Consider the following 21,060-nt stretch of genomic DNA (forward strand, 5'->3'; position numbering starts at 1 on the left):
AAGTTTGCTTTTAGTATAGAACATTAAATTTATTTTACCAAGTTTATAAAAAATGAAAAAAATTGCAAATAATTTCTAGATATTTCTATACAATTAAAATCTATTTTTCTCAAATTTAGTAAAATGTGATTTAACACAGCTTTCCTCTTAGGTTTTAATTTTTTTTTCTCGAATGTTTCAGTAAAATCAGAAAGTTTCAGTAAAATCAATGGTTACTGATGAACATATAAAGGTTGAACATGTAGTGACTGTGAACATAATCAGTGGATATATGCTGTTAATTTTTTTACTGTTATGTTGAAGATTTAGTAAAATTTGCAGTAAAATCAATGTGGAATGATCCAGTAGTCAACTTTTTATAAACCATAATGTTGAGAAACAGTAATTGATACACACACGTAGGGAAAAAACTTAATTAGGAATTTTCACCACCAAGTATGTAATTAAAAAAATTCAGTAAAATCAATGTGGAATGATTCACCGGTTAATCACATCATTGAAAAACAGTTACTGATACATACAGTGATAAAAAATTAATCAGCAACATTTGCTTGCTTAGGAGGCAACAAAGAATATTCATTGATGCATGAAATAAGCCACATGACCTGTGATGTACATATGTGACCAGAATTAAGATGAACATTGCGTGGAGGCTTGTCTTGATACAAGATGATATGGTTGATATTTTCCAAGGAAGTGCCAGCAGCATGATAAGGCATCATGAATGCCTCGGATGAAACCGTATCTGGTTTAGGTTCCCTTGATAACAGTTTTCCACCACCCATGTGTATTAGATTGCACAAATCTTCGCGGAGAGGAGTGGGTTTTGAGAACGTACCATGTAAGTAAAAGTAAAATCCATCAAACAAAGGGGGAAACTAAAAAAATAAAATAATAATTATTGCAATTTCACCTTTTATTTTTTTAAAAAAAATCTCCAATAAAGTACTAACGCACCATATTCAACTTAGCATATTCAATTTCTCAATGATAAGTTAGTAATTTAAAATGAAATTTTGGGCTTAGAGTAGGAGCTAAAAGGAATTTTATTTTTCTCTCCCAAATTTTTTATTAAAATTTATGCAGTATAACAGCAAAGTATTACTTATTGACCAAAGGAAAATTATTTTGAGATTTTATATTGTTCAACCTGATAAATGTATTGTCAGTAATTTTTTTTAGACTAATATGAATTGTTTTTGAGCATTTAATCATACAGATAAAATATTACTTTTCTCAATTAATTAGAACCATAATATAGTGGTTTTCAAACCAATTGAAGTCAGGACGCATTTAAAATTCTACAAATAATAGTATACACATTATGAACAAATTTCTAAAAAATTGTTTATAAAAAAAATTATAGAGAAAAAAAAAATCTCGAGTTTATTCACGTGTATGTTTACAAATAATGCTTGATGTGCCCTGAATTTTTTTTTTTTTGTAATGTTAGTCATATTGAATTTTTTTTAAAAATAAATCAAAAAGACAATAGTGCTGGTAATAGTAGCTTTTTATATTAAAAAAATATATAATAAATAAGAAGCAGCTGCCGGAAAAGTTATTTTTCACGACGAAATCTTTTTACTTTTATTATTTCAAAACTGACTAGAATTCTTTGGAATTCTACAAATCCAGAAACCTAGGGCACATTTTATGAGAAATATATATTTTACACTAAATTTTTTTATGAGTTCCATCTTTGGAATGAACTATTAAGTTTAAAGTGAGTTCTATTTTAAACTATAATAATTAAAAATAAGTATTAACAATTTAGATAAAGAAAATAAAGAGTACAATTTTAAGATTTTAATGTAATTCAAAACATTGAAATTAAAATAACCAAATTATTTTATCAATCAATCAATATAATTTAAATTTGTGATGTGAGATTAATCCTTTGATGTAGAATTTTTAGTAAACATATTTTTCATTAATTTAGGTCAAAATATGTGAAAAATATTTTTTTTTTAGCATTTTAATAATTAATGATTATGGAACACAGGGCGAAATACTGGTGTCCTTCTCTGCGTAAAAAGTAAAATTTCCCAAACAATTTTTAAAATTTGCAGTTATTTAGATCTAAGAGAATCAATAATCTATTATTTAAATTTCTTTAATTTACAACATCAATTATTGATTAATTTCTGCAAAAGATATATATTTACTTGCAATTAGATCATCACAAAAAACATAAAAGTATCCTATCAGCATCAAAGTGTTAATCATAAAACTTGAAGTTAGAGAGGAAAAATAAGAGATAAATATACTTTTTGTAAAGTATTTTTTCTGGCTCGAGCAGGTGCCTGAGTATTTGGTTGATTTTTAGTACCCTGTACTTCGAATACTTCTTCTTCAACTTTTTTTTTGTATTCCAAACACACTTCAACCCCTATAAAATTCAAATATTGTTTTTATAACATCTCTGAAAGAGAAGCATTAAAAGTTAATGTCAGTTTAAAAATAACATTAATATCACTTACATTGAAAATTTATTAACCACTTCCCGGATATCATTCCAAGTAATACTTTCATGGTTCTTGTACAGTTCCCCATGTTGTCACAGCCTGTCACAATATGGGTAACTAAAAAAATAACACATGGTGAAAAAAATTGGATATGATAACTTTTACTTCTTCAATACAATGTGTGCTATTGCAAGAAAAATATTTCATTGTGATAAATAATTTAAAAAAAAAATCCAGTTTTTCTTCATCTTTGGAAATAGAGATGAAAACATTAAATAAAAAAAATATCAAATACTAATAAATTTAGAGAAAATATTCCCAAGCCCAACAATTTGTATATTAGAAAAAAAAAAAAAACAATTCATAAAATACGTATTTGAACATAGAATTTATAGATAAAAAATAAAGTTTTATCGGATGAATAAATAGGTGCAATTATTACAATACAATTAATTGAAGGAATTGATTTCTGGGCATTATTTAACACTTCAGATTGAATCTTGAAAAGAGCACATTAATCTAGTTCAAATAAGAAATTTAAAAAAAAAAAAAGAAGTAATAATTCGTTATCAAAACAATAAAAACAAAAAGGGCGTTGTAAAATATTGGGTGGAGATTTCTGTTGTGCATTGAACATAAGTTTGACTTATACTTTTGAAATAGTGAGAGCATCATATTTCAAAGCAGAAATCTTAATAAGAATAAGTTGGAGATATGTTACTGATCATGTGCAAAATTTAACAAATAAGCGTGTATAAGAAATATGCGTGTCGGTCATAAGAAATTTAAAGATAACTATTAATCTATTTTTATACTTGTATGTTCAAGCATGCATTTCATTGAATTTAAAATAAAGAACTTAACTATTATAATACACTTTAATTTACCATTTGGTTTGAATTCTTCAACGATTTCTGCTTTCAAAAGTTGGGCACACTTCTGTAATTTTATTTTTTGCTCATCATTCAAGTTTGAATATAAGAAGACTATTTTATCTGATTCAGTATCTGTATTCTGTGGAAAAAAAATTTTTTTAATAAAAATATAAAAGTGAGTTAAGAAAAAGATTAAGAAAAAACACTGAAAAAACCAAAAAGTTAGAGAAGACATATTATTAAGTTAAAAAAAATATGTATACTTGAAATTTTAAAACTTAGTAAAATTTTCTATAAAAAATCTAACTATTCTTAAAAAAAAAAAAAAAAAACGCCTGAATGCTGAATATTTGGTGGCAGAATAGCTATGTTTTTTTCTTTTTGAAAAACAAAAAACCATTAACAAATATATCGATCTTAACTTTTGAAAGAAAGTTTTAAAGCTAAACATTTCAGTTTACCAATTACTGTATTTTCAAGAAAAATTGAAGATTAAAGAAAAATAGAACACACTGCTGAATTTTTAGAAAAAGTGACCCTAAAGATTAACGTTTATTAGAAACTCTCTTTAAAAAATGCTGTCATAATAAAATAGCTGGCTGATAAAAAAAAGTTAATAAAAGAGAAACAGGAAAAAAAAAGGTTCCTAGTTTTGAAATATAACTTTACCATTGAGAATCACAGTTTTCTATTTACTACTTATCTGTCTTGCTATACATGATAAAATATAAAATGGGGGGAAAAAAACTAATTTTCTTAGACTCTTCAAATTTTCCTAATTTTTTTGAAACTTGACATTTTGCCTGCTGAAGACTAACATACGTTTAGAGCGTTAGCATTCGAAAAAAGTAGCTTTAATAGTCTAAAACGGCGTCCTTTGAGAGTAAAAGAAGCACAATAAGGTGAACAAATTTCTAAAAAAAAGTAGAGATATCAGATAGTAAAACTTTAATTTTAGATGTGGTTTGCCCTTTACGTTTTTAAAATATTTTTCTTACTTTTGAAATCGGCATGATTGTGTTGGCTTCAATAAAAGGAGAACAGGCCTCAGTTAATGACCTTCTAGTTTCATCAGTTTTACACAAATCTAAAGCACAATATCCAAAAGAAGCTCTAAATTGGAATTAGAAAAAATTATTCAGTTATTAGAAATTTAATTTTTTTTTTATTGTTTTTAACTTTGAACTTAATAAAGTTCACTTTAAATAACATCAATAATACATAAATTAGAGAATTAAGTTATTTCAAATTTACCTATAACAAAAGCAACACTAACAAACAAGTAGTATGTTTACAATCCACACGTATTGCATGTGCTATTTAATTTAATCAATTGGAGATAGCAAATGGTAAAAAGATTTGATATGAGTAAAGATTATGAAGAAATATTTGAAAGAAATGTATTCTACAAATAAAACGAAACTACATATATTTTTCCCCACACTGTTTAAGATATCTTTATACATATGACAAAGGGATGGTGGAAGGGATGATGATTACCAATGTGTTAAACTTGATTATAAATGAACAGAGTCAAATCTTTCAACAAGAAATAAGCACCTTTTAAATACTTTTTAAGCACTCAAAAAATATTTTTAAGTACTATATACAACTACAAAATAATTTTCAAAGATTTTACATAATCAAGATATTTTTTAGATCAATATCAGAGGGTGGAAAATGAAGCCTGAAATGATGAATTTCTTGTAAAATACAGCAGAGCTGCACATGAGAGTGCATTAATCTCACCAAACCGAGGTTAGTAGATGCACATGCGGGGTTGCAAGTATTTCATCAAACATGTAAAATGAGCGGCTCTTTCATACGTTAACGACCGACGGTACACCAAAATAGATTGTGATTGAATGAATTGTGAAAACATTAAATAGAACAATGTGAAAAGCACGCTTTTACATAAGACATGGCGAAAATCAATATTTCCCTTTCGAAAAGGTAAATTAAGCACTTTGTAAAAAACCCCTATGAAAAAAGCACATTTAAGGGCTTTTAAGATATGAAAATTGAAAATAAGCACCTTTAAAAAAAACTATGCACCATGATGAATATAAATTATAAGCACGAGTTTAAGCTTTAAATCATTAAGCACATATTTTTCAAAACAAAAAATTCAATGAATATAAATTATGAATATGAGAATGCTAAGTTAACACTAATTAATTAAAAAAAATTAATTATAAAAAATTAAAATTCTATTTCATCCAATGCTTTCAACCATTCTTTCTAATTTCATTGTTCTATTACTTATTACCAGTATAAAGAATTCTACATTGTTCACCAAATGGTAAATTACAAAATTCTCGCATCTAATAAGATAAATTGTGTTAAAAAAATTGCAATTGAAAGATTAAATAATTAGTAAACAGTATAAAATACTTAATTTTAATGAAGTTTTAAATTATTGCACTAAAAACATTTACAGCTTAATTAAAATAAAAATGGACAGTTTTTTTCTCTTTACACATAAATAAATAAATTTTAAAAATATATATATATACATATAAAACATTTTGGATTCATAGGTACATACAAACTATTTATTTTAAGAATCGTACTTTGTATGCAAATCAGCTCCCCTGGAAGCTAAAAGTATAGCTATGTCCAATTGATCATTAAGTAGTGCATCATGCAGAGGAGTGATATTGTCCTTTAATGAGGGCACATTTACTAGTGCACCATGGTCTAAAAGTAATTTTGCAATATCAAAGTATCCATGATTACTGGCTTCATGCTAGTAAAAGAAAAAAGAAATATTATGTGAACAAAATAAAATAAAAAACTTTTTTAATAAAACAATATCACACAATTAATAAATACAGTTGACCTTCAATATAATACTACACCTGTTTCGCACAAAAATTCGATAAATATTTACTCATGGCTAAATAAGTACTGAAACCTGTTTTTTACATTAATTAATATATAAAAGAATAATTTACAATTATTGTGTTACAAATATTGTTTTCATGCATTCTTTTAACCAAATGACCACTTAGGAGACTGCAAGGTGATTTCAACATTACATGATGGTGCAATATACAGTTTCGATTATCAGTGTGAAGGAATGCAAATTTCAGTAATATTTTGACTAGAAATCAGAACTATCTAGAACATGTCACTTTTCTGTCATTCAAAGAAAATTAAAGCTGCTTTACATTTAATGTGTAGTAACATCAAAAGCTAAAAATAATTGATTTAGCAAAACTTTAAATTAAACTTTGCTTAATCAAAGGAAATTTCATTTTTTTGAAAACAAAAGCATTCAACATCCATTTTAGAATAAGGAACAGATACAAACGAATGGGCATAAAATAGCATCGCAAGTGAGATTATGAGAAATTTCCTCAAGTAAATTTTTTTAAATAACAACAAAAAAGCTTTTGCTTTGAGATCTCAATCTGGGGCACAATATCACAATTTATGTAAATTATTCACAATTCCGAATAAATAGGAGAGGATAAAACTTCAATATTTGTGAAACTAAATCATTATAGCACAATACTTATCAGCAAAAAAAAGGGAACCTGTTAAAGGAAAAAAAAAAAAAAAAGATAGCTTAACAGATGTTGAGGTTACTACACATGTTATTTTAGCTGTATCTCATACTCAACTACGCACATGAAATTGAGAAACACCAAAACTACGCAAATCCAAATGTAAGATTTTTTTAAAATTTCTTTAGGAGGTTAAAGTTTTAAATTAGAGAAAAAAAATCATTAACAGTCATAATCATACGAAGTTATATATAATTAGTTCAGATTTTAGAATTAATTTCTGTTGCATAATTTATTATTAATACAACATTAAATGAAACCAAAATGAACACTCAATTGAACTTGAAGGAAAAAAAAATGTTAAAACATAAAGAAAATGGGTAAAAAAAAAAAAAAAAAAAAAAAAAAAAAAAAAAAAAAAAAAAAAACAGAAAAGGAAAAAAAAAAAAAAAAAAAAGAAATCAGAAAAGAAATGGAACATGAAACAAATGTTTACCAAAGGTGTCCACCCGTTATTGTCCTGTGTATTAACAGAAGCTCCTTGGTTTATGTATTCCTTCACTTTTGATATATCACCCTAAATTAAATAATTTGTTTTATTACAAAAATGATACAAATTAACAAACAAAAAGAAGTTTAAAAAGAAATTAAATTTGAAACAGAATATATATTTCACTATTTTGTATTACAAGTTTTTTCTAAATTTAATTATTAAAATTTTATCATTAAGTAAACACAATGCACACATTACCACGCTTGGTAGCGGCCTAAAGAACAATTTTTTGGCGCAGTTTACATATACTACTATGAAAAAAGGTAAATGACAAAATTACATAATTTGCTCTACTAAAGTATTATTAAAGGCAAATTTTATCGAAAAGCAGAAATAAAATAGACTTTTAAAATTCATGGGCGCAAATTTAAGGGGGTGATAGAAATAATCTAAACAAGCAATTTTCACCATACAATACATGGGCGGACAGCAAGCAATAAACCACTATCTTTCACTGTCAAATTAAAGAGCAAAACATTAAATGAATAGAGAAAAATAAATTTTACGGAGAGCATGCGTCCCAAAATTACAGAAACTGATAAAAAGAGCATCAATGCTGATGATCTATGACCTATGATGAAGATCTATGACACAGTGGATGATGCACATTATTTAATTTACATAAATTTAATTTAGTACTTTATTTGTTTGGTGTTTTGTTCTTTCATGTGACAGTAACACATACTTTTTAGTAGTTTGAACTCTAGAATAGATTTCTAATTCTTAAATAAACAAGGTAAATGAAATTCTGACAACTTTAGTAGTATTTTATAGGATTTCTTGTGTCCCACATTTCACGAGTAAACTCACCAAAATATCAATGCATAATTAACTTGATAAAAATAAATAAATAAAAATAGATAGTATTCCCTCATACAAATATTTGATTAAAATTTGCTATAGAGATCCAGCAATTTGAAAAGAAGATATAGTGAACATGCCCATAACATTTTTGTACATAAAGTAATTTAGCAGATGATCTTTCAATTTAAAATCAAATGAAAGAGATAAATCAATGATTGTGTAATTACTTAACTCCACCCTACAAGATTTGTTACTGTATATCATAACAATAAATAAGTTTACATGACACCAGAATTCATCACCATAAAAATTTCATGATGAAAATTTGTAAATTGAGTTTCTTATCCATAACATGACTGAATTCATAAGAAGTTTGAAACAACGAATTTTGTGGATTTGACCAATCAGTGTTTAAGTTTGTTAGTGGTCAGTTCCTAAGTGCAAACTTTACCATTTTTACAAGCATTATAATTAAAAGATGGATATAAAATCAAAAAATCTTTTAACTATTCAAATAGATTATTTTATAATTTACATTCATAGAAAATGTGATGCAAAATCCGGAACATCAGAACAAAAAACTAAGATAAAGACAAAACCATTTTTTTTTTATAATATCAAGAGAACTATGAACACTGTTGAACTGTCATTAACTCTATTATTATGTAGAATTGATTAATGTGCATACTAACTAAAACAGATGGTTTATATAATAAAATGTTAGCAGTTTTATATAACCCGGTTTAGCAATAAAATTTAAAAATGCACAAGAGCTAAAACTAAATGTATGTTGTAGGTTATAAATAAAAATATTTTTGAATAAATTAAAAATAGATATACCGAAACAACAAGAAATATAAGTGAACTGACGGATAGGAAAGTCAAATAATTTTAAACTTGTAAATTTAATAGATTGTATTTAATATAATCAAATAAAATTGACCTTTTTTTTTGGAAAAATTAATGCCCAAGACTTTTTCTTCCTTACAAAAAGCTTTATGCTATTATAAATGATACCTCCCTTACGTTTCTCTGTGTCCTTCTTCCTTTTTTGAGGGAAATAGGAAAGAATTGAATTTCTTTTAGACAAGCAAAGGAGGCTTTGCTTTTGACCTATTTTTACACATTGAATTGAGTGACAAGTCAATACACATAGTTCAAAAGTTGCAAGTGTCTTTATGTAAAAAAAGATTTTTTCGATACATACTTATATATAGTGGGGGAATTTTTAGGTATAATCACATAACCAAACTTTAGGGGGTATTAATTTTTCTGAAGAAACAACCCTTTTTTGTTACAATTATTACAGGAAAAACATTAGATGAAGAGAGAAAAGACACCCATAATACCCTTATAACAGCACGGTGTAGCGGTGTTTCTCCTTTAGGGTTTTTTTTATTTAAATTTGTTGCAGGAGATGGTAGAGGAAGAGCTATATCTGGACAAAAACTTGTAGAAGGTTTCCTTGCATCAGACTTTTTTCTTCCTTCATGGATTGAGGAATTAGAAACATCACTTTGGTTAACAGGAGTTACCTAAATTTAATATTTAAGCATTGAATTAAAAATAAAATTTATCACAGAGACAAAAAATTATTTATTTATTGCTTGAAGAAAGGAAATAGTTTTTAAAATTTTTTATGGCTTTGAAAGAGACTTTCCAAGGCAAGGTACTACACTTAGCAAATTTTGTTGGTAAATAAAGAATATAACTTATGAAATCATGTTTTATTGTGAACTAAAGTGCAATAAAAAAAACATATGGTAAAAAAACACTTCATAAAATAGTAAACATAGGTATAAAATTGGAAAAGAGAAAAAAACCCAGAGACATTGCAATACAGGGGTCTGTCCAGGCTGAATTTACTATCGTTGAGCAGTACCTTCACAAAATACTTTTTCTTAAAATTTTATTTTTGTATCCCTTAAGAAACGATAAATTAATATTTTTGTATTGATTTTTTAATTTTTCACATATTATGTCTAAATTTTCACAAAATAGGTACCGCTCAGAAAAACCTAGACAGATCCCTACAATAGGGCTACTTTAATGAGCAATTAGCGATAATACAGGCCCAAACACATACTACACTACCATAATTTAGATTGAAGAGGTTCAAGTTTTAACTGTTTTCTGTGCCTTGCTCTTCACAGTTCAACAAGACATACATTAAGCATCGGAAACCAAATTCCCGCCAAAGGTATTAAAAAAGAAGACATCCACACCAATTGAGTAGCAAGAGATAGTTATTAACTATGGATATTTTTGTTAAAATGGGTTGAAAATTATCAAATTTAATGTCAGATAAAAATAATTGCAAGTTATATTTTAGTATATCAATAACTGATCAAAAGGTCACAAAATAATTCATTTGGTAAATGATCAAATAGTCTGAAAAAATTCTGACTAATAAAAACTACTTAATAATATAAACATAGCTCTATCACTAAATCGAAGGACGAGTTTAGCTATCCAACTCACGAAAAATAACTTCAAGATTAGAGATTTAACTTCACACGTATGAGGCACTTCTGATGTACTAGGTAGAGGTTTTTCTTGCATTAAATCTTTCTTGGATGGATACATGGATTAATTATTGAAAGAGGAGACAAGCTTTGAAAGACTAATCAATAAAGAATGCAAAAGGGAGGGGTCCATGCTTTTGCTTTCTTTATAAAGAAAGTCTCAGAAATCATTTTGGGGGGACCAAACAAAAAATTGGAATTTTCTATAATTTTGAATTAAACAAGGCTGTAAATGAATTATCCTCTTAGACTATAAATGAATAAATATAAATTATGAGTCCAGAATAATTTTAGAAAATATTTTTAATCACTTTCCAAAAAAAAAAAAAAAATCATAATTACGATCTGCACAGTAATAACAATTATTTTTTCCCATCGTTTAGAATTCTTAATTAAGAAACATAAAATCAATAAAATTCCAAAACATTTTCAAAAACTTCACATAATCAGTTTCTGATAAATATTGAAGAGAAAATTGTGAAAATCATGCATTTTGTATAATTTAGAACAATTGACAAGGCAAAAAAAAAATCTCTTTATAAAAGATAGAAAATTAAGCACTTTTTGCTAACACTGAATGAAAAAGGCCTCTTTAAGGACTTTAAAAAAATGCAAATAAAAAATAAGCACCTTTTAAAAAAGCTAAACACCCTGAATTCAATATTCATAGATTTCCTTTTATTTCATTCATCAAACATGTCAATAAGTAAAGAAAAAAAAACACATTATCTACCTTCTGATGTATTCGACAGAGACATTTTTCTTTCATTTGATCTCACATAAGAAGTGCACGACATTTCATGTCTAATCAATAAGAATACAATAATAAGGGGACCTTTCTTTAGTTTTCCTTAAGAAAGAGTCTCAGAAACTATTTTTAATGTAATATTTAAAGGGTAATTATACAAAAAAAAAAAAAATTTAATCATCCATTCTTTAAAAACATTTTTATACAAAATTTTAGGAACCAAGCAAAAAACTGAAACTATCTATAATTTTGAAAAACAAATTTGAATTATTCACTTTAATTGTTAATTAATGAATATAATTTATATTCACTGAAAAAGAAAAAATCTTTGTTTTAACCTTATTGGACTTTCCTTTACTTTATTTATTAAACACATCAGTAAGAAAAAAAATTAACACACACAACAAAAAAAAATAATGAATAAAAATATTTGTATCAGTACCAGTTTAAACTTATCATCTTCGCCAGGTTGTCCAAAGGTTTATTAACTTGCAGAACGGAAAAAAAAAAAAAAAGATTTAAAGAAAATATGTTGTGGTTTTTGGGTGGCAATATATGTTTCGAGTTGATCCCTCTTTTACAAAATTTTTTAGATCTTTCTGCCAGCCACTACCCCTTAACACATGGTTCTCATTTTTTGTAAAAAAATAAAACGTATTTACCTTATTTTTGGTTTCACAACAAGAAAATTTGTTGCAAATTCTGGAAGATGATCTCTTTCTAGTATTTATAGGAGTAGAACATTGCACTGGTTCCAGTGTTTCTTTAACCTTTTTGGATACTGTTTTTTCAGACGTGTTGGATTGTTTATTAGATTTAGAAAGAATGCCATTTTCTTTCAATGATATTTCCTCATCTTTTGTTTTGGAACATGATCTCTTCCTTGTATTTATAGGACTAGAACACCTTACTGGAACTGGTGTTTCATTATCTTTATGTGATGCTGTTTCCTCTGATGGCACATTCAATTGTTCATTCAAGCACATTGACTCAACAGAAGCACCATTTTCTTTCAGTGATATTTCATTATTTTTTGTTTTGGTAGATGATCTCTTCCTAGTATTTACAGGAGTAGAACATCTTAGTGGAACTGGTGCTTCTTTATCTTCATGTGATGGTGCTTTTTCTGATAGCACATTCAATTGTTCATTCAAGCACATCGACTCTGCAGGAGCACAATTTTCTTTCAGTAAAATTTCATCATTTTTTGTTTTGGTAGATGATCTTTTTTTCGTATTTACAGGAGTAGAGCACTGTAGAGGACCTGGTGTTTCCTTATTTCCTGATAGCACATTTGATTGTTCATTAGACTCCGTAAGAACATTTTCTTTCATTGATAATATGACATCTTTCAGTACATTCTTTAGCACATTAAGTTCCTCCAGTATGGTCTTAAACTCAGCATTTTCTTTAACTTGTTCTTCATTGTTAACAAGTGTGCCACAAATAGGACAAGAATTTGAAAAGCAGCATCTAAAATATAATTAAAATTTTTTTAAAAATATTTGCAAACTTATGCTTCCTACTAAAATAAATAAATAAATGACAAGATTATAATTTAGTGACACTACAGTTTTTGGCATCTGGCAGCAACAAGGTGCCAAAATTTTTTATATAGCACTAAGTCTTACATTTAAAGGTTTGTATTAATGCAGGTCTTCTACTCAACTTGAAATCAAATTACTTAGTAATTAAAAGTCATATCTAGATGAGTCAAGCAAAAACTGATGTTTAATTACAACTTCCTACATTTAGGAAACACTTAATCTTAAAATTCTTTTTTTAAAAATAGAAAATTCTTTGAAAATTCTATTACTTTAATTCAGTGGGAAAAAAATACAAATAGATTTTAAATTTAGAATTTTTTTTAGAAAACATGTTGACGTTTGCTCGCGATTGGTAATGAGTTATACCTTCCCAACTGGTCCTTTAGAGAGATTTTTAAAGCTATGATTGGCAATTATTCTGCTGCAAATCACAAAATAGAAATCTTCCTCATTGAGGAAACAATAATATTAAAGAATTAATTATAATTTTCTTACTTGCAAATAGTATGACCACACGTCACAAAAAGTACAGGATCATTAAGTAATTCCTTACTGAAAATAATAAAAAACATTGCACTTTCAACATCATCACATCTAACGTATAACGCTATAAATACATTAATAAATAATTGAAACTCTTCAAAGAAAAATTATTAGACCTTTAATTGTTAAAATTGTTTTTATTTAGTGATGGGGATTGTAGTGGTAGACACACTACAGTACTGTAGTGTGTCTACCACTCATTAGCGTCGTCAGATAAAATTTATTGGGGGGGACCATACTTAAGACTGTTATTAAAAAGAAAAATATCACCCTTGCCCTTATTATATATATATATATATATATATATATATATATATATATATATATATATATATATATATATATATATATATATATATATATATATATATATATATATAAAAAATAAGAATACAACTCTAATGAATGAATAAACTCTGCATCATAGAATCAAGAAACATCTTGGTTCTATCATGCAGAGTGGTCCGTAATCTACTTCTTCATATATAATTTTAGAATCTTCTTTAAGAATTAAGTTTAAAAAACTATACAAATTTGGAATAGCAAACTACCATTTAAAAGTGGGAAAAAACGATAAGAAAATCTTAAGAATCACTATTAAGATAAACGGAATTGTAACTTTCAAACCAGTTTGATTGCCGAAATAAGTTTGAAGTGTCTCAAATAAGTGTCTTTCAATTCCTCTATGTTTTTTCGGCAACTAAACATAAATTTTTGGTCATGTTTTGATTTTCTTTTTCCCCCCTGAAATATCAATTTGTGATCCTTTTTTTTTTTACTTCATTTGTGACAAGAATTCTAGAAATTTATCGAAGGAGTTGTCTTTACGGAGCATCATGTGTACAATTCTGTGAAAAAATACTATTAAATGCGCAGAAAATTACAAATCAAACAATCTATAATGAAATACAACATAAAGTACTGTCTGAGTAAAAATTTTCAGACTATTGCAAACGTTTGAGAAAATCGAAAAATACGATTTAAATCCCTTTTATTTAATTCTTAAAGTATATTATTAAGAAATAACGCTACAAACAAGATTTGCAATTATGTAAAATTATGTAGAAAAAATTGTTAAGATCAAAATTAATATTTTAGCCTGAGTAAAAACTTAAAGGCTACCAGTAATTTTTAGAAATAAATATAATTAAAAAATACTATGGCTACTACGACGATTGAAAAACACTTTTATTTGCAAATTTGCCATGAATTCTTGCTATGTATTTTTTATTGCGTTTTTGGTGGCAAAGGTAAAGAGATTAACTGATCATGAAAGAGATTAACTGATCATGAATAGAAGCTTTTTCTTCTATAAATATTCGTGCTATTGCGATGATAATGATGGGTAGTTCAAGATCAAAGACTCTAGTCAGTAAATTCTTAAAATTGAAAGACAATAATGGTAAAAAAGGATGCGGAAAGAAGAAACTATGTCCTCGTGTGATAAAAGACGAGATTACAATAATATAAAACATATACCTAACTTTGTTAAAAACTAGTTTCTTCTATGAAAACTAGAATAGTAGAAATAATTCGAAAAAAAAGACTCTTACACAGGCTTCTCAATTTTTATATTTTTTTAATATTATTTTTTTTATGTTGACTTCAATTGAAACCCTAATTTTGTGCCGTGCCACTTTTTTCAGATAATTACAAAATTAGAAATCCTGTTTATTGCGTTACCTCTTAACAATTTTAAAATTAATTATAAAATAATATTTAAATCCCTTTTATTTTTATTTTTAAATTTTTTTTCACTAGCCTTTAAGTTTTTATTCAAATTATAATTATGCAAAAATTAAAATTATACAAAAATTGATTTTTGTTCAAACATTAGGTAAGCACATTGATCTAACGGAAATTTCTTGGAAAGAGCAACAAATAATAATAAATAATTTTTTAAAATTATTTTAACTTTATTAATTGCTTTGGTACATGCTTGTGCGTGTTGATTAACATCGATTTATTGATTATTTATTTTCCTGTTTTCAACCCCATGCGCTGAACTGGTGTTCGGCTTGTAAATGAATAAAAAATTTAAACTGGGGAGTTTTTCCGGATGATGCAGATGCAACTGTGCAATGTGAAGGTGTGATTCAAAATGAGAATCAGTAGAATAAGCAGTAAATACAATTATTACATTAATATCAATTAAAAATTGAGTTCTGGTGAGTCGTAAGTTTGTAATTTACTTCAGGCGAGGAAATATATTTGTCCTCAAAAACTGCCTTGAGAGCTAGGCTTGTTAGTCTAAAATAGCTAAATATTTTTTTAATAAAAATACTATTTATTTCAATTATAGTAGCATACTAAAAATAAAAAAAAGCACAGAGTTCAGTAAGTTAAATTTTTGCTATATAGGCAGAAACTGCAGAATAGTGCATGATAACAACATTTTGACAAATAAATATTTTATTTATTGATAATTTCTATTTTTACATTCCATTTTTTTTATTAAATGATTATTTCTCCTTTTTCTAATACATTTTTTATAAAAAAGCATTATTTAAAAACAAAATTTCATCAATTTTATTTCTAACTTTTGAACCTTTCATATTTTTGTATTCTGTGTTTGATTACTATATAATGTATGAAATACTGCAAATTTATTCTATGATTAAAAAATGAATTGTATCATAGAAACGACTAAAACTTTACAAATTGATAATACTTTAAATTTTTTTGATATTTTTAACTAATTAAAAGATTTAGCCCCTGAGAGACTGTTGATTGATACATTATTTATTACAATACTATATATGAAATAATTAAAAAAATTAAAAACATGTAAAAATTAAAACATATAAAGTATTAAAAATATATGAAGTAATCATGTATCACATATCATTTTTATGTATCACGTATGTTCCTTTTTCAAAAGCCTCAATTGAAAAATAAGCATAATTTCTTTAAATAATACATTGAGGTAAAAGTAAAGTTACTTAAATCCAATATGCACAGTGTCTTAAAAATATAGTTTTATTTTGAAAAGAACATTTTGTCTGTTAAAGTTTTTGATGAGAATGACATGAAATTTATAAATGCATAATATTATGTCATGCAATCCTACGTGATAAAACAATCACGAACGAGAAAAAATTTTTGAGGCATATTTTAACATTTTAAATTGCAGTCGAATTTTTTTTAAAAAAATGTGAGGAAAAAGTTATAATATGTTTTGCTAAACGAAAAAAAATTTTTTTTACTATGAATTTGAATTGATCTGGATTTCTGAGATGAAAGATACAACATTAATAATAATACTGGAGAAACTATCTTTAATACTGGTTTCAGTAGAGATTATCATGATTAAAATAAATATATTTATAAAACTCTAAATTGCCAAAAAAAAAAAAAAAATTTTTGAGATATTCAAGAATATTAAAGCAGTTTTAAGTTTAGCCATTTTCTCATCTTGTTCCGGTTCAAAACGTTTTAAAAATCGAAATTGTTGTCTTTAAAAAGGAAAATAAAATTTTATTCAGTTGATTGACAGAACTATAGTATTCATATTTTGAAGAAATGATAAATTATAATAATTGTGATGGGAATAATTTTTATGCCCTTTTTATTTAATTCATTTATCTTCTTATTATTTTCAAGCAAAGAAACAGACAAGATTAGATATTTTTGGTTTTCTTGGATCGCATGATTTATTTTAGTAACCATAAAAACTTCATATAAATGTACACGAAAAAATAAAAAAGACAACACATAGAACTCTTATTTTCCTTCCTCTATCGGCAGTATTTATAGTTTCAGTATTAAAATTTTAAAAATTAATACTTTTAATTCAGAAAAAATATTTGTTGAAAATACCAAATTATGAAAATGTTGATCAGCACAAAATAATTACTTTAAAAATCCCATATTATTTTGATAAAAGCAAAATAAATAAAATTACATGAAGTAATCATTAAACACTCATACAATAAATTGAGTTTAACAATTTGTCCCTTTCTTAAAAAAAATTTTTATTAGTTTTTTTTACCGTAATAAAATTATATGAATTTTTTTAGGAAACTTTTGCATTTAAAGTAATTCTTATTGTTTTAATTAATTAAAATGCAAGTTAGTGATAATTATTTACATTTGAACATAAATAATCAATGTTTATAAAAAAAATTTTAATTAAAATTTTTTATTAATTTTATAAATGTCCTTATAAACATAAACATGACATTAAATTTCTGAATGAAAACAAAGTTATAGAAAGGTCATTAAAATTCTAAGTTTCGATTTATAATTTTAAAAATTAAAAAGTTACATTGATTTTACAGATATAAATAAAAAGTAGCTCCGTGCGTTCAAAATAAATTCATGCGCTATGAACAGTAAAACCATGAAATGATGTACTGTATAAATAAATTTAATATACAAACTATAAAACAATTCTTGCAAACATATAATAATAAATGTATTAGTAAGTGATTTAATACAAACATTTGCTTACCTCCCCAGAATTTATTTAATGACTTCTTATTATCCAACGATAAACATTATTACAAAAACTTTAAATAAACTTTATTTAAAAAAATAACAACTAATAATTTAAGTTAAAACAATTAATGAAACAAAATATAAAAGTAAACAGAATTACTACTTATATTTATCAAAATTTCGAACTGACTGGAAATGTCTAGTTTAAATAATGATGGAATAACACTGTGAGCGCTTATACATACTAAGAGAAGATTTAGAATGATTCTGTATCAGAGAAATTTTCTTAACAAAACCACCAAAAAAAAAAAAAAACCCAAAAAAATAGAAAATGTCTACAAGAATCTCCCTCTACTGAAATCCCCCCTAGAAATTCTAGATAATTGCCTGTTTGAGACAATTTACGAATAGGTAGGGGTCTGTTGATATTTGACATTTTAAAAAAGAGGACAAAAGAGCCCAGGGCCATAAATACGATAAAGATAAGTTAAAAATGCTAACCATTTTCCCGTATCCTAAACTAAGGCGGCTATTTTTGTGTATCAAATGACTATGTGTGTTATGTTGAGGGAGAATCATCTTTATCAGTTAACAGTGAGAAGAAAAGGAATGGTGGGAAGAGTGTTTTATTGCTTATTGAAGGAAAGGGTGGCTGTGACATTTCTTGTATTTCTCTAAACACCTGTTTTATTTTTTCAGACAGTGCATTTTTCTGTGTGTATTTTATTTTTTACTAATTTTCTTTTAATTATATAATATAATAAGTTGCGCTTTGTAATAATAAGAGAGAGAGAAATTAAAAGTTATGGAAACAAAACGGAAATATTTTCTCAAAATAATGAACCCTGGCTTCCCAATTATTGGGGGGGTCCTGACCCCTCGGACCCCTATGGTTCCGACGCCAGTGCTACCACTATAGGGATAAAACTATGCATATCATGTAACATATATCACAATAACTTTAAAAACATATTCACAATAATTTTACAAACTAGTTAGTTTTGATAAATAGGAAGTTAAAGAAAGGAAAAGCTTGAAAGACCGGTTAATAAATTATAAGAATTTTTTTAATAAAAAATATTATACCAAGCGCTGCAATTTAAGGATTCCTCCAAAGATTTCATAGCGTGCCACATTTCTATAATAGCCTGTCCACTTAATGACATTTTTAAAATTAAATTTGTAATTGCAAGACGTGATAAAAACTCGATATTTTCATCTAACCGACTTTCGTTTTCTTTAGATTTTGCGCGAAAACTCTGTTGCCAGATTTTTATCAGAATATCGATGAGAAAAACAGAAAGCAACGGTGGCCATTACTTGTAGAAATAATGGGGCCACTTTATTTGACGTCAATGAGGCTGTTGTTCTTCAAAGAATTAGCTATAGGTGGCGTACGGAAGAACTCTCTACCTATGTACCTATGGCAAACTTCACATGCCTTTTTTTCGTGGAGAGCCGTAGAAGAAGGAAGTGCGTTAGCATAATTCTAAGATATATATATATATATATATATATATATATATATATATATATATATATATATATATATATATATATATATATATATATATATATATATATATATATATATATATATATATATATATATATATATATATATATATATATATATATATATATATATATATATATATATATATGATTTTTTGGTGAAGGTGATTCTTTATGTATGTTTTTTCTCCTTCAGCTTTGTTTATGTTAGAGTTATTTTATAATAAGCTTATAAGATAACTCTAACGTAAACAAAGCTGGAAGAATAAAAATACACATAAAGAATCATAATTCATATATTATATGTATTAGATCATATTAAAAATACATATACATATCATATTAAAAAAATCTATTATTTAAAAGGAAATTTTAATTGAATTAATATTTTATTTTACCCAATTATCTTCCTAATTCAATCATATGTCATTTTTTAAATAATAATTTTTTTTTTTTTTTTTTTTTTTTTTTAAAAAAAGCAGATTTGATATTCTAAAAATGAATGGTTTACTGGGTAATGCTTAGTACAGATGGCACTAGGGGGTAAAATTCGCCTAAGACTTCCGGGTAATTACTTCGATCGATTTTTACGCTTTAGCTTGAAAAAGGGTGCCATTAAATATTATTATACTTGTAGTGTTTACAATATAACGCGTTTTCAGAATTTAAAAATCAACGAAGTAAGCAACATAAGAATTAGGAATGCTCCGCAAGTATGCTATGCTCGGCAAGATGCAACCCAAAAAATAACTAACGGCATTATTTTACTTAAAAATAGCTAAATAAGGGATAGCATAATCGCTGGAATATTAAGCCTGTTCACATATAGCCTCGTAAATATAACATAAGTGGAGGGATACACCCAAAGTTTTCTAAATTTCTTCCCGTTTTTGGAAACTAGTTATTGTTTACATTCAGTCAACCATCCATAACACTTACTGAAGATTTTGAAATCTGGATAAAACTCCTAAGGAATAAGTAAAATTATTTGAAAGGAAAATATTTTAATAATACTCACAGTGTCAATCCATGCATTAAAAATCAGATTTAAACAAGAATCAAAAAGTTTAATCTATGATACGCTGCAACTAATCTCACAAAAAAAAATGTTGTAATAACTGAGATACTATGCGAGACATACGGCGTTATAATAATGCGGAATCTTCAAAAACATTTACTAAGTCTGCATTTAGTTTTTCAATAGGTGCTAATGAAAGAGGATGTGAAGGTTAAAAATTCCAGGTGAATTAGTTGTATTTTATGTATAAAAAAAAAATGTAAAATATTAAAGCATTTTAAATATTTCTTTTGCTAAAAATTAAGAAATATTTTTTAAGACTTCAAATATGACATTTATATAATAGGGATGTTAATATTTAGAACCTGTAAGCTAAGCATTAAAACAAAGCTGAATATTTTTTTTTATAAATTGCAAACTTTTAATTACCCTCATAAAATTAAAAAAAAGAAAGGAAAGGACCTCAATCAAACAATAGCCTCTATGCTAAATTGCGTTATAGCATTAAATAT

General features: G+C 26.2%; 2 protein-coding genes across 2 annotated transcripts in view; one reads left to right on the forward strand and one right to left on the reverse strand.

Annotated features, from left to right (window-relative positions):
- LOC107443043 (COMM domain-containing protein 3) overlaps positions 1–21,060 on the forward strand; it is a 91,897-nt gene that overhangs the window by 36,885 nt on the left and 33,952 nt on the right. The gene's annotated exons all lie outside the window — the stretch shown is intronic.
- LOC107443044 (BRCA1-associated RING domain protein 1) lies at positions 191–19,393 on the reverse strand. The gene is made up of 11 exons (XM_087151664.1): positions 19,102–19,393; positions 13,528–13,584; positions 12,148–12,958; positions 9,562–9,747; positions 7,352–7,432; positions 5,917–6,092; positions 4,342–4,456; positions 3,356–3,482; positions 2,484–2,585; positions 2,271–2,392; positions 191–878 (listed from the first exon to the last, which is right to left on the reverse strand). The coding sequence occupies exons 1-11, from the start codon at positions 19,179–19,181 to the stop codon at positions 534–536; spliced, it is 2,202 nt and encodes a 733-aa protein (XP_087007790.1). The 5' UTR covers positions 19,182–19,393; the 3' UTR covers positions 191–533.

The sequence above is a fragment of the Parasteatoda tepidariorum genome, chromosome 9, assembly GCF_982258835.1.
Source record: "Parasteatoda tepidariorum strain Cologne lab strain chromosome 9, Ptep-v5.0, whole genome shotgun sequence".
Taxonomy (NCBI): domain Eukaryota; kingdom Metazoa; phylum Arthropoda; class Arachnida; order Araneae; family Theridiidae; genus Parasteatoda; species Parasteatoda tepidariorum.

Excerpts from the sequence above, each read along its gene's own strand:
- LOC107443044 (XM_087151664.1), bottom strand. The coding sequence starts at position 19,181 with ATGTCATTAAGTGGACAGGCTATTATAGAAATGTGGCACGCTATGAAA. Across the intron at positions 12,959-13,527 it reads TGTGGTCATACTATTTGCAA|ATGCTGCTTTTCAAATTCTT; the intron begins GTAAGAAAATTA and ends ATTATATTTTAG. Across the intron at positions 3,483-4,341 it reads CAATCATGCCGATTTCAAAA|AATACAGATACTGAATCAGA; the intron begins GTAAGAAAAATA and ends TTTTTTCCACAG.